A 12,679-nucleotide genomic window follows, 5' to 3' on the forward strand; every position below is an offset into this window, starting at 1 on the left:
ACACATAATAAAGTGCTGATAAACATCAGGCATCTCTGAGGCAGAGCAGTGGAGCTTTCCTGGTGTGGCACAGGGATGTTTGGAGATGGAGGAGCTCAGGCATGACCTGTAACCTCCCTGTACCACAGTCTGACTGAGTGTGAGGTGCTCCAGGGGCTTCTCTTGCCGTGGGTTGTTCTTACTGGGTTCATTTTCCTTTCTCGTGCCTTTGCAACCCCTGAAGTTTTGCAGATGTGTTGGACTCCTGCCTCCCTCTCTTCCATGGTTCATTCCCTGTGTCCTTCTTTCCCCAGGTGGCTGTGACAGCACCATTAAGGTCTGGGATATGGTCAAACACTACTGCACACACAACCTGAAAGGATCCTCTGGAGTGGTACAGTAAGGAGGAGTTGTGTCTGTCAGTCCCTGCCATTCGTGGGGTGCTGGGATTGACCTGGAATATCTTGAGTTAATGGAATAGGAAGGCCCACTCCAAGCAGGTTCTGGGCTCTTCTCCCTGGTTTTGGGGAGCAGGGCTATGACTGGATAAGAGTTTTCATACAATCACAGGATTGTTCAGGTTGGAAAACGCCTTTCAGATCATCGAGTCCAACCATGAACCAGCAGCACCATGTTCACCACTAACCTCAGATTCCAAATGGAATCCCTGTGCTTGCTGGCTGGTGTGCTCCAAGAGCATGGAAACACTGGCAAAGACAAATAGTAAAGTCTTCTGGTGGGTGGCAGAGGAATGAGATCCTACAAAGAAAGTCTCTTATAAATCCGTGTCAATTGATCTCTCCTGGAATCCTGGAATTATTTGGGTTGGAAGGGACCTTAAAGCTCATCTCACTCCACTCCTGCCATGAGCAGGGACACTTTCCACTATCCCAGGCTGCTCCAAGCCCATCCAGCCTGGCCTGTTGACCTGTGTAAATGTGTCTTTATTTAGATGCTGGGCCAAGGCCAGCACTGCAGGTGGTTCATTCCTGTCCTGTTCCTCTCCCCCTGCCCAGCCTGGTCGAGTTCCACCCGGACATCTCCCGCCTGCAGCTCTTCTCCTCCTCCATGGACTACAAAATCCGCATCTGGGACCTGAATTCCAGCAAATGTGTGGCTGTGCTGGATGGGCACTTCAGTGCTGTCACCTCGCTGGCGTTTGCAGATGGAAACACCCTCCTGAGGTACCACCTGGGTACAGGGGTTTGACCTCTGTCCTGTTCACCCCCTGCCAGGGCTGGGTGATTCCAGAGGGTCTGGGAGGAGGTGACTGAGGGTCTTGGCACCTTTAGAATGGAATCCTGGAATGGTTTGGGTTGGAAGTGACCTTAAAAGCCGTCCAGTCCCACCTGCCAGGGACACCTGCCACTGTCCCAGGTTGCTCCAAGCCCCATCCAGCCTGGTCTGTGTTCCTGGCATAACGCTCTGCTGGCACAGGGAATGCTGGTGCTCTTTCCCATGGCCTCTCCAGAGAGGTGTTGAACTCCCACAGTGCCAGATTTGCACATGGATTTGGCACTGAAACACCTTTTCCTCTGCAGCTCTGGCCGTGATAAAATCTGCCTGGTGTGGGACCTGGAGAGCAGGGAGAGCAAACGAACCATCCCCGTCTACGAGGTGAAACTGGGGTTCATTTATTCCTTTGAGATCCTTTTGTAGTTTCCAGGTCGTGGTCCCACAGTAGCTCTCCCTCTTCAGGTTCTGTGTGTTATGAAATGAGGTTTCTCTGCCCTCCCAGAGTTTTTGGCCAGCCCTGTGACTCTCTGACTGTTGCAGACCGTGGAAGCCGCCGTGTTGTTGCCCGAGAAGGGGGATTTCTCTCAGCTGGGTGTGAAGAAACAAGGGCTGCACTTTGTCACAGCTGGCAGCAAAGGTGAGGCAGTGCCACTGCCACGTTTGGGGGCTGTGATTGCTGGGATGGGAGTTCTTTGCATTGGGCTGGAGAGCAGAGCCTGCTCCCGAGTTCCTCGGGGATGAGCAGGATGGGTCAGACACGCTCTGAAACATTTAACACTCAGATAAATTTATCTGCATAAAAATATACTTTCAAACCTGTAAATACATATAAATATATTCCCAAACTGCAGTGAAGTTTGATTTAGACTGAAGAAGCACTGTGGCTTCTCATCCCACTGCAGTCAGATCCCTGCCCGGTCCTGCCCTGGAGCTGCACAGCTTTTCCCGAGGGCAGCGCCTGGGCAGTCACTGTGTGAGTCTGGCTGTGACAGAGGATGTATCCCGTGGCTCTTGCAGGCATCCTGAGGGTGTGGGAGGTGGCCAGTGCAGGCTGTGTGTACACCCAGCCCGTGCCCTTCTCGCCGCGGGAGGAGCCGAGCGAGCGCAGCCTGTGCCAGTGCCTGTGGGTGCCCGCGCGGGGGGAGCTCGTCACCGTGTCCCTGGAGCACAACGTCGTGTTCTACGAGGCACAGACCCTCCAGCTCCGCAAGCAGGTGACAGCCCCAGCCTTCTTTTGCCTTTATCCGTGGTTTGGGATCAGCTCTGCTCCTAACCAAAGCTCTGTCCCTTGTCCCCGGCCTGTTCTGGAATTGTTCCTGTCTCTGGGCTGTTCTGGTTCCAAACCAGAAATTTCACTGGTGGGGCTGTTTGGGGGGAGTTTTGCACAGAGACCGACGTAAGAACCAGAAAGCAGAACAGGCCCAGGCAGAAATCCCTCCTGTGCTCCAGCTTATGTGTAAAAGAGATCCCTACACCCAGCATTAAATGCGAGATCGCAGCACTGCAGCTTTTCCCTGCTGAACTGTTCCCATTCCAGCTCGCTGGGTACAACGAGGAGGTTCTGGATGTGAAGTTCCTGGGCCCTGGTGACTCCCACATTGTTGTGGCCACCAACAGCCCCCAGCTGAAGGTGTTTGAGTTGGCAACGTCCCACTGCCAGATCCTCTACGGCCACACAGGTGGGTGCTGGCGCTGACCCGGCTGGGAGAGGGGCAGGGGTTCCCTTGTCCAGCTTCTCTTGGAGCTCTTGTGGAGGCTGGAACCCCTTGAGCAGCATCACAACAGGTTTGGGAGTTGTGTGGAGAAAGGATATATCCCATTGTCCCTGTCACTGGCAGTGACATCAGTTTAATTTGGAGCTGAAGGGGTGTGAGTGACACTCGCTCCGCAGGGATTGTGAATGTCCTGTCCCAGTGTCCCAGACCTGTCCCCAGGACTGTGGGCTCATCAGCTCACACATTCCTGTTGTCCCATTGCAGTACTTCTGTGCATCCACCTGTTTTGTCTCCTTCTGTTTAGAAACAATTATGGCTTTGGATGTCTTCAGGAAAGGCCTGATGTTCGTCACCTGTGCCAAGGTGTGTCACTGCTCTTCCTTTAATGCAGCTCTTCACTGTACTGACCTTTATGGGCAAAATTGTACCACTTTTAGCACTCTGGAAAGGGCCTTTTATTCACACAATTCCTGTCTGCTGCATCCCCCAAAGATAAGGTTCTTCACTGTCCCTTTTTAATGTTGTCCCTGGGAAATCAATTGTATTTATCAGCCTGAAGGAGATGGTTCCTTCTCCAGGCATCTGGGTCTGGAATTAGAGATCAGAGAAGTTGTTAGTGTGGGACTGATGGGAGCTTCTGTGTTGGAAGAAAAGGTGCCAACTGCCCTGATACTCCCAAAAATAAACCTCTGATAGACCCCAAAATAAATGTCCACTCTGGAACCCCAGGCTGGAGGTTCATCCTGTCTGGCTGTGCGTCCTCACCTGCTCTGACAAAGGCAGGCAAAGGTTCAAGCTGCAAAATTCGGGACCAGTCAGGCTGGGGATGTGGTGAGAGCCCAGGGGAGCTGATCTCTTGTCAGAAAATCAAGCAGTTTCTGTGCTCTCCCCCACAGGACAGGAGCATCCGTGTCTGGAGGATGGGCAAGGCTGGCAGGGTGGTGTGTGTGGCACAGGGGCTGGGCCATGCCCACGGCGTGGGCGCTGTCGCCTGCTCCAGGTAACACAGGCAGGCTGTCCCTTCGTGGAGATCCTGCTCATGGAGGGGAAGGGCCTTTTCTCCTGTGCAGGGGAAGCCACTGATTTGCCTCCTCGATGTTTTTTGTTCCTCTCAGAATGAAGGAAAGCTTCGTAGTCACCAGCAGCCAGGACTGCACCATCAAGATCTGGAACATCCCGGAATCCCTCACTTCCAAAGCAAAAGCAGCCTCGATCTCCAGCCCAGAAACCCTCCATGCCAGAATGACTGAGAGGGGCCATAACAAGGTCAGGCTCCCCCTGAGCTCAGAACGTGCCTCTGGCACTTAAATCTCCCTCTCCCGTGTTCCCCCTCCGGTCATTCCTGGATGTGCTCTGTGCTCCTGTTCCCCCCCCCAGGACATCAACAGCGTGGCAGTGTCCCCCAATGACAAGCTGCTGGCCACGGGCTCGCAGGACAGGCTGGCCAAGCTGTGGTCCTGCTCCGACTGCTCCTTGCTGGGGGTGTTCTCGGGGCACAAACGGGGCATCTGGTGCGTGCAGTTCTCCCCCGTGGATCAGGTCCTGGCCACCTCCTCGGCAGATGGGACCCTGAAGCTCTGGGGCCTTCGGGACTTCAGCTGCCTGAAGGTGAGGGGAGCTCCTGCCCCTGCTCCAGGCAAAGCCCTGGGGTTGATCCTTTGGAAACTGAGCTTCCTTTCTGCTTCCCAGACCTTTGAAGGCCACGATGCCTCAGTGCTGAAGATCATCTTCGTGAGCCGAGGGGCCCAACTGCTCAGCAGGTTCGTGCCTGTCCCGGGGGTCTGGGGGAGACCCACAACTGATCAGGAGGGAATCTCTTGGCTGACCAAGTCTTGTGTCCAAGGAGTCCTTGGAAAGACTGATAGGAAGGTGCCATATTTAGGCCAAGCTTTCTACAGGGGCTGAATGAATCCTCTTCTCCAGTTATTCCGTGGATTCTGTTTGTCTGCTGTGCATTGCTGGGCTGGGGACACACACACAGGAGGCAGAGCTAAGGGTGCATCTTGCCCTGCACATTTTGTTTAATTCTGCTCCTGTTTGGAAGGCACTGGAATGGGACAAGTTTATCTGATATTTGAGGTGGGGGCAGAGCAAGAATGGATCTGTCCAGTGATTTTTTAATTTTTTTTGTTGTGTTTCTCTTCCAAAAGTGGATCTGATGGTCTCTTAAAACTCTGGACAATTAAAACAAACGAGTGTGTGAAGACATTAGATGGTCATGAAGATAAAATCTGGGGTCTTCACTCCAACAAACAAGATGACATGGTGGTGACAGCCTCCAGTGACTCCTGTATCACACTCTGGCAGGTACAGCACGGGGGAGTCCTGACTCCTCTCGGGGTTAAAAATCAGGATAAACAGAGAACTCAGGATGCCAGTGGCTTGTTCCTCATGTGGCCCCATTTTCTGCACTTTGGAATTGGGTCAGTAAGGCTTATCTTGGGGGTTGGGGTTATTTTTTGGCCAGACTGTGTTTCCCCAGCAGCAGATGAGCCCCAGCAGCCTCAGGCACTGGTGGCTTGGAAGGAGGTTGGGAGTTGCTGGATTTAACCCTTAAATTACTTGGCCTAGAGATCTTGCTGCAGAACCTGGTCTCCTAATCACTCGATGGCTCAATAAAAATCTGTGTGTATTAAAGCAAGATTTGATAAACTTTTATCCTGTGTTTTTATAGGATGTCACTGAAATTGAGGAGAAAGAAGCACAAGCTAAACAGGAGGAGCAGATTATGAAGTGAGTTGGTCTTGTGCAATTAAGAGCTGTGAAAGGCAAACTGTCCAGTGGAACTGCCCACACCTGGAGCCATCCAGCTCCATCTAATCCCAATATTTAACGAGAGCACCGAGGCATTTATTGACAGGCACCACTGACCCGTTGGCACGACCCCCCTGCACGCTGTTACTGCCAAATCTGCTGCTTTTTGTGCAGTGCTTGTTCCCACCACTCAAACACTGGTCTCACTCTCGACCCTGGTTTGTTTTTCAGAGAGCAAGAGCTTTCCAACCTGCTCCATGAGCACAGGTACCTCCGAGCCCTGGGCTTGGCCATTTCCCTGGATCGGCCTCACACCGTGCTGACGGTGGTCAAGGGTGAGTCCGTGTTCTGCTCCGAAGGCATTTTCCTGCCCTCTGCTTTCCAGAACACTCTTTCCAGGCTCCAAGATCTAATTATTAGTCTGAAAGCCTCAGTGTTCCCTCTCTCTTTCCTGGACTCTCCCTCCTCTCTCTGCAGCCATCCTTAAGGAACCCGAGGGGAGAAAGCACCTGGAAGAGAACATTGTTCGGCTCCGGAAGGATCAGAAAGGTTTGTCACAACGTGGTTTTGAGTGTTGGAAGCTTCCAGGTCAGGGGCTTGTTTTTTCTCCACTGGAATTAAGAATCATAAAATAGAACTGTGGGATGGTTTGGGTTGGAAGGGCCTTAAAGCTCATCCAGCTTCATCCCCTGCCATGGAACATTCAGGGACATTAGGCCTCGCCATCCCACACGTTTAGGGTGTGATGGCTCAGGGAACAGTTCTGTCTGGAATTATTTTGTCCCTCTGGGCTCGTCAGGGGAGCTGAACCTCTGTAAGACCCAAGACATGACTGTCCCTCCCCCACAGAGGCCGTGCTGGCATTCCTGGTCACTTGGAACACCAACTCCCGGAACTGCCATGAGGCCCAGGCTGTCCTGGAAATCCTCCTGAAGCACGAGGCACCCAACAGTCTCCTGCAGTTCTCGGGAATTAAACCTGCTGTGGAGTCCCTGCTGCCCTACACGGGTGAGTCGCTGTGGGGCCGGGCCTGGGGTCTCCTCCTGTGGCCTGGAGCACAGAATCCTGGAATGGTTTGGCTTGGAAGGGACCTTAAAGCTCAGCTAATCCACCCCTGCCATGGGCAGGGACACCTTCCACTAGCCCAGGTTGCTCCAAGCCCCGTCCAACCTGGACTTCAGCACTTCCAGGGATGGGGCAGCCACAGCTTCTCTGGGCAACCTGTGCCAGGGCCTCCCCACCCTCACAGACAAGAATTCCTTCCCAATATCCCACCTATCCCTGCCCTCTGGCAGTGGGAAGCCATTCCCTGTGTCCTGCCCCTCCATGCCTTGTCCCCAGTCCCTCTCCAGCTCTCCTGGAGCCCCTTTAGGCCCTGGAATGGGTTCTCAGCTCTCCCTGGAGCCTTCTCTTCTCCAGGTGAACCCCCCCAGCTCTCCCAGCCTGGCTCCACAGTCCATGGACGTGGGAAACGTTTGCACCCTGTTCCAGGGAGCTCTTTCCCACTGCCCTGATCCCTCCTGTCCCTGCAGAGAGGCACTTCCAGAGGCTCAGCCGGCTGCTCCAGGCCTCCATGTTCATCGACTTCATGTGGCAGCACATGAGGTTGGGGGACACGGCCCAGCAGGACAACGGGACCCCGTGACCCTCCTCCCACCGCTTCCTCTCTCCAAAGGGGGGGAGCCTGAGCTCCTTCCCACCGGGATGGTAACTGTATTTTTAGTTCCTGTGTTTTATAATAAATTTTTAAATGTCAATTTGTAAAAGAAGCCCAGCATCCAATCTCCTCGGGGCCCAAAGAGAGGAAAGGGTCGTTTCTTTGGCCGAGCTCTGGTTTGTATTTTCACACCTCGAGTTTTCAGGCCCAGACACTCAAACATCATTTAGTTTGGAGGAAAGGCAGAATCCCAACAAGTCGTTGGGTTTTACTGGGATTTAAAAACTTTATGGAGGTGGGAGGCACTCCTGGCAATGTCATGTCATGTCCCCAAGCCCAGCTGGGCCCTGGGTGTCGGTCACTGTTGTGCCATTAAATATTTTCTTTGCTTGAGCAAAGTGCAGCCTGGATCAAGGCAGGTCTCTCACCCGTGCCCACACCAAATTTAGCACCTGGGAGGCAGAGAAGAACAATTTTAATTCCCCAGGTAGCAAATTTTTAAGGTGTAAAACTCAGACTTCAGAGATGTTTACATGTATTTTATTTTAGGACAAAAATGTATAAAATTCAGAACGACACAAACATCTCATAAGTTGTTTCTAAAAAATATTAACAGGGAGAATAACTACAATCAAGGCCAGCAATGTATAGAAAAGTCCTCATTTTCCTAGAACTATTCACCTAACAAATCTAGCAGCAAGTTTAGGATGAGAATTGCTGGGAGTTTTAGTAACTGCCAGACTCCCTTGGAAGGGGAATATTTTGTCCATAAAAGTGACCTGTGTCCCTGTCCCCAGGTGGGACACAAGCTGTGACACCCTTGTTTGTGGCTGGAGGGAACAGCCAGGGATGAGGTTCCTTCCCAGCAGGTTTTTTGTTCTCACAGCCATTCAGCAGATGCAGCCAATCCATCTGGTGGCCTCTCCACCACCTAAATTGATCTAAGCTGTAAAAAACCAAACTCCACACCAACACCAAAACCTAAACAGTTTAAATATATATATATATATATGTTAAATATGGGGTTCAGGTAAATGACATCACAGCTGCATCATCCCTTCCCTCCCACAATCCAGTAACTGTAGCTTGGGCTGCCATTGGTGACTCTGAGTCACTCTGGTGCCACTTCTCTGCCCTCTGGGGTGGCTGCAGCTCACCTGGTGTGGGGAATAATGCAACAGTGACTGTGAAATGTTCAACTGTTCACATCCTGCATGGCAGGATGAACACCTGCCTGAGGGAGAACTTACTGAATTCCAAGTGACCTCTAACTTAGGAGCTGCTGGATGGATCCGCAGCTGCCCTGACTCCCCTGAGGAGTTAAACCACTCAATCCTTTCCCAGTAACTCCCTTCTGGCTCCCAGTCTCCCTGTGAAGCTGCAGCAGGAATGGGTGCTGCCCAAGGAGGGGATGGATGTCAGTGGGTGTATTCCTTGGGATCCAGTGGTGTCCTTGGGAAGCCACAGTCCAGGGGCTGATGTTCCCACGGGGCTCTGGTGAGGGGTGCCTGGCTCTGCCCGGGCTGTGTCCTGTCCCCTGTCCCCTCTAGTGCAGGCTGGGCACCAGTGCCTGCATGCCAGGCCGGGGGCTGTGTCCCTGCAGGGCCCGTTTGGTGACGGTGCTGCACCTCTGCAGGATCTCGTGGGCCGAGGGCCGCGCCGGCACCTTGGGGACGCTCGTGGCCAGGTCGGGGTCGGGCAGGGGTGAGCTCAGGTCGGCTGCAGACGACTCCACGAAGCCAGAGTCGTTCCTGTCCCTGAGGGTGAGGCGTGGGGACTTGGTGCTGTGCGTGGCCAGGGCAGAGGAGCACCTGTCCTGCTCCACTTCGGGCAGAGAGCGGGACAGGTCGGGCTTCCAGCTCAGGTGGGCGCCCTGCTCGCTGCTGCTGCCAGAGCTCAGGGAGGAGCTCTCTGACTCCAGGTCCGAGGTGGAGCTGGCCCTGGGCAGGGACCTGGATCTGCTCCTCTGAGAGCTCCCATCTTCTTCATTCAGGTGGAAGGAAGAGCCAGGCTGTGCCCTGGGCTGTGCCACGGCCTGACCCCGGGGCTGGGGGGCCGACAGGGAGGAGCAGAGGTTTGGGGTGGAGACGTTGAGCCCAGAGTTGATGATGGTCTGCAGCTTGTGGTGAGGGTTCTTGTAGGGCCGGAGGCACATGGAGGGCATGTAGCCTGTGCTCCCATTGTACCTGAGGGCAGGGATGGAGGGAACACTGAGAGGATCCCTTCGGCCAGTTTGGACCAAGGGGAGGGAGCAGAGCAGGGCAGGGGTGTGAGGACTGGGAAACCATCCCTGGCCAAGGACATTCAGCTCACATGGCAAGGAGGGGGCACAGCAGGTAACCAGCTCCCTGGGGAGGCAGGGCTTTGGAAAAGCCTCCTTACCTGATGAGCCACCAGCCGTTGTCGGAGCTCCTGAGCACCTCCACGACCACCCCGCTGTGCAGGGAGAGCTCATCCGCCTTCTGTGCCTCGTAGGGCTGCACCACGAAGTACAGGCTGCCTGGGGGAGGAGGAGGAGGTGGTTGGATCTGCCCCGTGGAGAAAGTGCCCCCACCCTGTGACAGAGCAGCTCAGCTGTGGGGCAGCGTCCCTGAGAGGGACTGGTTGCTCAGGGACCCCAAACTGAGTGATTTGGGTTGGATACGAGGAAGATGTTTTTTCTACGATGAGGGTGGGGAGGCCCTGGCACAGGTTGCCCAGAGAAGTTGTGGCTGTTCCATCTCTGGAAGTGTCCAAGGCCAGGTTGGACAGGGCTTGGAGCAACCTGGGCTAGTGGAAGGTGTCCCTGCCCATGGCACGGGGTGGGACTGGATGACCTTGAAAGGTCCCTTCCAACCCAAACCATTCTGTGATTCCATGGCAGAGCTGACCAGAAGAGTCAGAGCTCCAGAGATCCAGGTGGGGACTCCAAGCAGTGGTTAAAGTGGTGGGGTTTTGCAGAACTCATTTTTTGAAGGTGTCCCAGAGAGCCAGGAGCAGACTTACCCTCCTCATTTGAGCTAAAGGTGTTCTGGGTGTCCTCGTGGACATCAAGCTCTTCCAGGTACGAGGCTGGGAACCAGGCAATCTGCTTGTCTGCATTTTCCACCAGCCACCACCCTACAAAGAGCAAAACACCCAGTTTTTAACAGCCTGCAAGTTGAGAGATGACCATAATCCCTGGATAAGGGACACGAAAGACAGGAGGGACATTCACTGTCCCCCCACGTAAGCACACAGGTACAAACACCTGCACTCCTGACACTACCCTGGCATTTGCCAGGCTGTGAATCAACCTGCCCCTTTCTGCCCTGACACTGAAGAATCCCCTCAAACATACCAGTCATGTCCTTGATTAACACTTCAACAATTTCCTTCTGAGCCACTGTGAACATCCTGTTCTTGGTGTCCTTGGTTTCAAAGCTCTCGACGCAGCGGTAGCTCTGGGACGCCTGGGGAAGGGTGATGGAGATGGGCTGCTGCTTCTTTTCCCTTCTGAATTCTGATGGCATGATCACAACACTGCAAAGCAAAGGTTTGCATCAAAAACTCAGGTGGAAGGTTGAGTTTAGTATTAGTTTTGGTAAAATCATTTATGCAGTAGCTTTAGGCATCAGAGATGACACAAACCTAGATTAAAGCACCCAGCAGAACTTCCCTGCTCTGCTGCCCTCGTGTAACTGGTGTTTCTCTTCCACCCACATTCCACAACATTTCTGCTTCGTGACCAAACAAAAAGGACAACTCAGATTTCACACCTGTTTTCAGGGAAGGAGGGGTCGAGGTCCTGGGTCTGAGCCTTGAAAAACTGATTCACGTCTCCCCCCTGGGAGATTCTCGCGTCCATTTTCAGCAGCTCCTGGGAGTAGGTTTCCAGCAGTTTCAGGATCTCCAGGCACCTGTTCAGCTTCCCACCCTTCCTGTGCTGCATAATCACACCTTTAAAAGAACAAGGGCACAGCTGGTGTAAGACAACAGCGGGTCCGGGTGTCTTTGGGAGCAGCATCTTTTGCCTGAACATGGGGTGTCCTCGCCCACCATCCTTCCTGCCCCGTCCCAAACTGTACAAAGTCACTGTCCCTGCCTCCCTGTCCTTTCTAAAAGCTCCTGATACAATTTTTTAACATCTAAAATTTATCTTTTTGTCACATGTAAATATTTCAAGAAGGTCTGTGCAAATATTTAAAGTGTAACACTAATTTCCCAAGTGCAATTATCTAATAAAAAAGCCTTTCTGGGTTATTCTAAGTCTGTACTAGACCCAAGCATGTTGATATAACCCAGTGGTGCTGTGCCAGGAGCAGGAGAGAGCTCTTAACCTGTTCCAGAGGAAGGTCAGACTTGGAGACTTCAGTTTGTGTCCCCAGTTTTGACTGTCCTGTCCACTCACATGTTTGTTGGTCCATCAGAGATTTATTCTTACCTTTAAACCTGGGTAAACTCCTGAGGGAGCCACTCTCCATGGGGAATTTTCTCTTCAGCTCTTTCTAAAAGAGAGGAGAAGGAGAGAACAGTGATTCCTCACAGCCCTGACACACAGCTGGGCTCCTTTTCCTCCCCAGGATGGGAATCCTGACATTTCAGGAACTGAAAACTCACTTACATGGAATTTCTTGAAGTCTTCAAATGTCCGGTAGATGAGAATGTTGTTCTGGTCTGACCAAGTCACGAACATCATGTAGTTCTGGGAAAAGAAAAGGGAAAAGAGGTGCAATTTAATCCCAGTGTTCCATCTGAGATGCTTCCAGGCAATCAGCGTTTGCCACGAGCTGTGGGTCAGTTCTGGCTTCAGGCTGAGGGTATCACATTAAAAAATTCAATTAAACATTAAACCCACAAAAATGTTTCCTTAATTTTAGGGTTCCAAATGGGTAATCATAGATGAAATCAGGAGGATTTTATGGTGCTGTGACAGAAAGAGAGCAAAATCCAAGATAACAATTTTTTTATGGTATTAAGCCCATTACAAAAATCCCTTTTGTCCTAGATCCCAAGGCTCCTAATCCCAACGCTGTGGGGAATGAGCAAACACCCCTAGAAGAGTAAGTCCAAAGCCCTCTAGTTTCCTAATTTATAATATATTTCAGGAGAAAAAAAAAAGCCAAAAATTACAAAAATTAACATACCTTCTGCTTCCTGCATTGCATGAAGCCAACAGCCTTCACATCCACGGGGTACCTGCTGCAGCTCATCTTCCCCACGACTGCTCCTCCCTCACTGGGAGCTGGAGGGATGTGTCCTGGAGGGATGGGAGCTGGAGGGATATCCTGGAGGGATGTGTCCTGGAGGGATGGGAGCTGGAGGGATGGGAGCTGGAGGGATGATCTAGAGGGATATCCTGGAGGGATGGGAGCTGGAG

General features: G+C 52.6%; 2 protein-coding genes across 2 annotated transcripts in view; one reads left to right on the forward strand and one right to left on the reverse strand.

Annotated features, from left to right (window-relative positions):
• TBL3 (transducin beta like 3) overlaps window positions 1-7,450 on the forward strand; it is a 7,960-nt gene extending 510 nt beyond the window's left edge. The window contains exons 4-20 of the mRNA XM_027684054.1: window positions 145-378; window positions 996-1,163; window positions 1,521-1,596; window positions 1,756-1,852; window positions 2,233-2,429; window positions 2,753-2,894; window positions 3,235-3,293; window positions 3,827-3,930; window positions 4,046-4,196; window positions 4,308-4,538; window positions 4,620-4,690; window positions 5,081-5,237; window positions 5,605-5,663; window positions 5,916-6,019; window positions 6,162-6,233; window positions 6,534-6,692; window positions 7,217-7,450. Coding sequence (XP_027539855.1) covers window positions 145-378; window positions 996-1,163; window positions 1,521-1,596; window positions 1,756-1,852; window positions 2,233-2,429; window positions 2,753-2,894; window positions 3,235-3,293; window positions 3,827-3,930; window positions 4,046-4,196; window positions 4,308-4,538; window positions 4,620-4,690; window positions 5,081-5,237; window positions 5,605-5,663; window positions 5,916-6,019; window positions 6,162-6,233; window positions 6,534-6,692; window positions 7,217-7,329 — 2,194 coding nt within the window. The 3' untranslated portion in view covers window positions 7,330-7,450. The remainder of the gene's footprint in view (window positions 1-144; window positions 379-995; window positions 1,164-1,520; window positions 1,597-1,755; window positions 1,853-2,232; window positions 2,430-2,752; window positions 2,895-3,234; window positions 3,294-3,826; window positions 3,931-4,045; window positions 4,197-4,307; window positions 4,539-4,619; window positions 4,691-5,080; window positions 5,238-5,604; window positions 5,664-5,915; window positions 6,020-6,161; window positions 6,234-6,533; window positions 6,693-7,216) is intronic.
• NOXO1 (NADPH oxidase organizer 1) overlaps window positions 1-12,622 on the reverse strand; it is a 17,451-nt gene extending 4,829 nt beyond the window's left edge. Inside the window, exons 1-8 of the mRNA XM_027684152.1 lie at window positions 12,447-12,622; window positions 11,924-12,004; window positions 11,744-11,807; window positions 11,079-11,259; window positions 10,661-10,842; window positions 10,327-10,440; window positions 9,724-9,841; window positions 8,158-9,527 (exon numbers count right to left, since the gene is read on the reverse strand). Of these exons, the coding sequence (XP_027539953.1) occupies window positions 8,888-9,527; window positions 9,724-9,841; window positions 10,327-10,440; window positions 10,661-10,842; window positions 11,079-11,259; window positions 11,744-11,807; window positions 11,924-12,004; window positions 12,447-12,512 (1,446 nt within the window). The 5' untranslated portion in view covers window positions 12,513-12,622 and the 3' untranslated portion in view covers window positions 8,158-8,887. The remainder of the gene's footprint in view (window positions 1-8,157; window positions 9,528-9,723; window positions 9,842-10,326; window positions 10,441-10,660; window positions 10,843-11,078; window positions 11,260-11,743; window positions 11,808-11,923; window positions 12,005-12,446) is intronic.
• Window positions 12,623-12,679: the final 57 nt, after the last annotated feature.

Source organism: Neopelma chrysocephalum, unplaced genomic scaffold (assembly GCF_003984885.1).
Source record: "Neopelma chrysocephalum unplaced genomic scaffold, ASM398488v2 Primary Assembly neopelma1_65b, whole genome shotgun sequence".
NCBI lineage: Eukaryota > Metazoa > Chordata > Aves > Passeriformes > Pipridae > Neopelma > Neopelma chrysocephalum.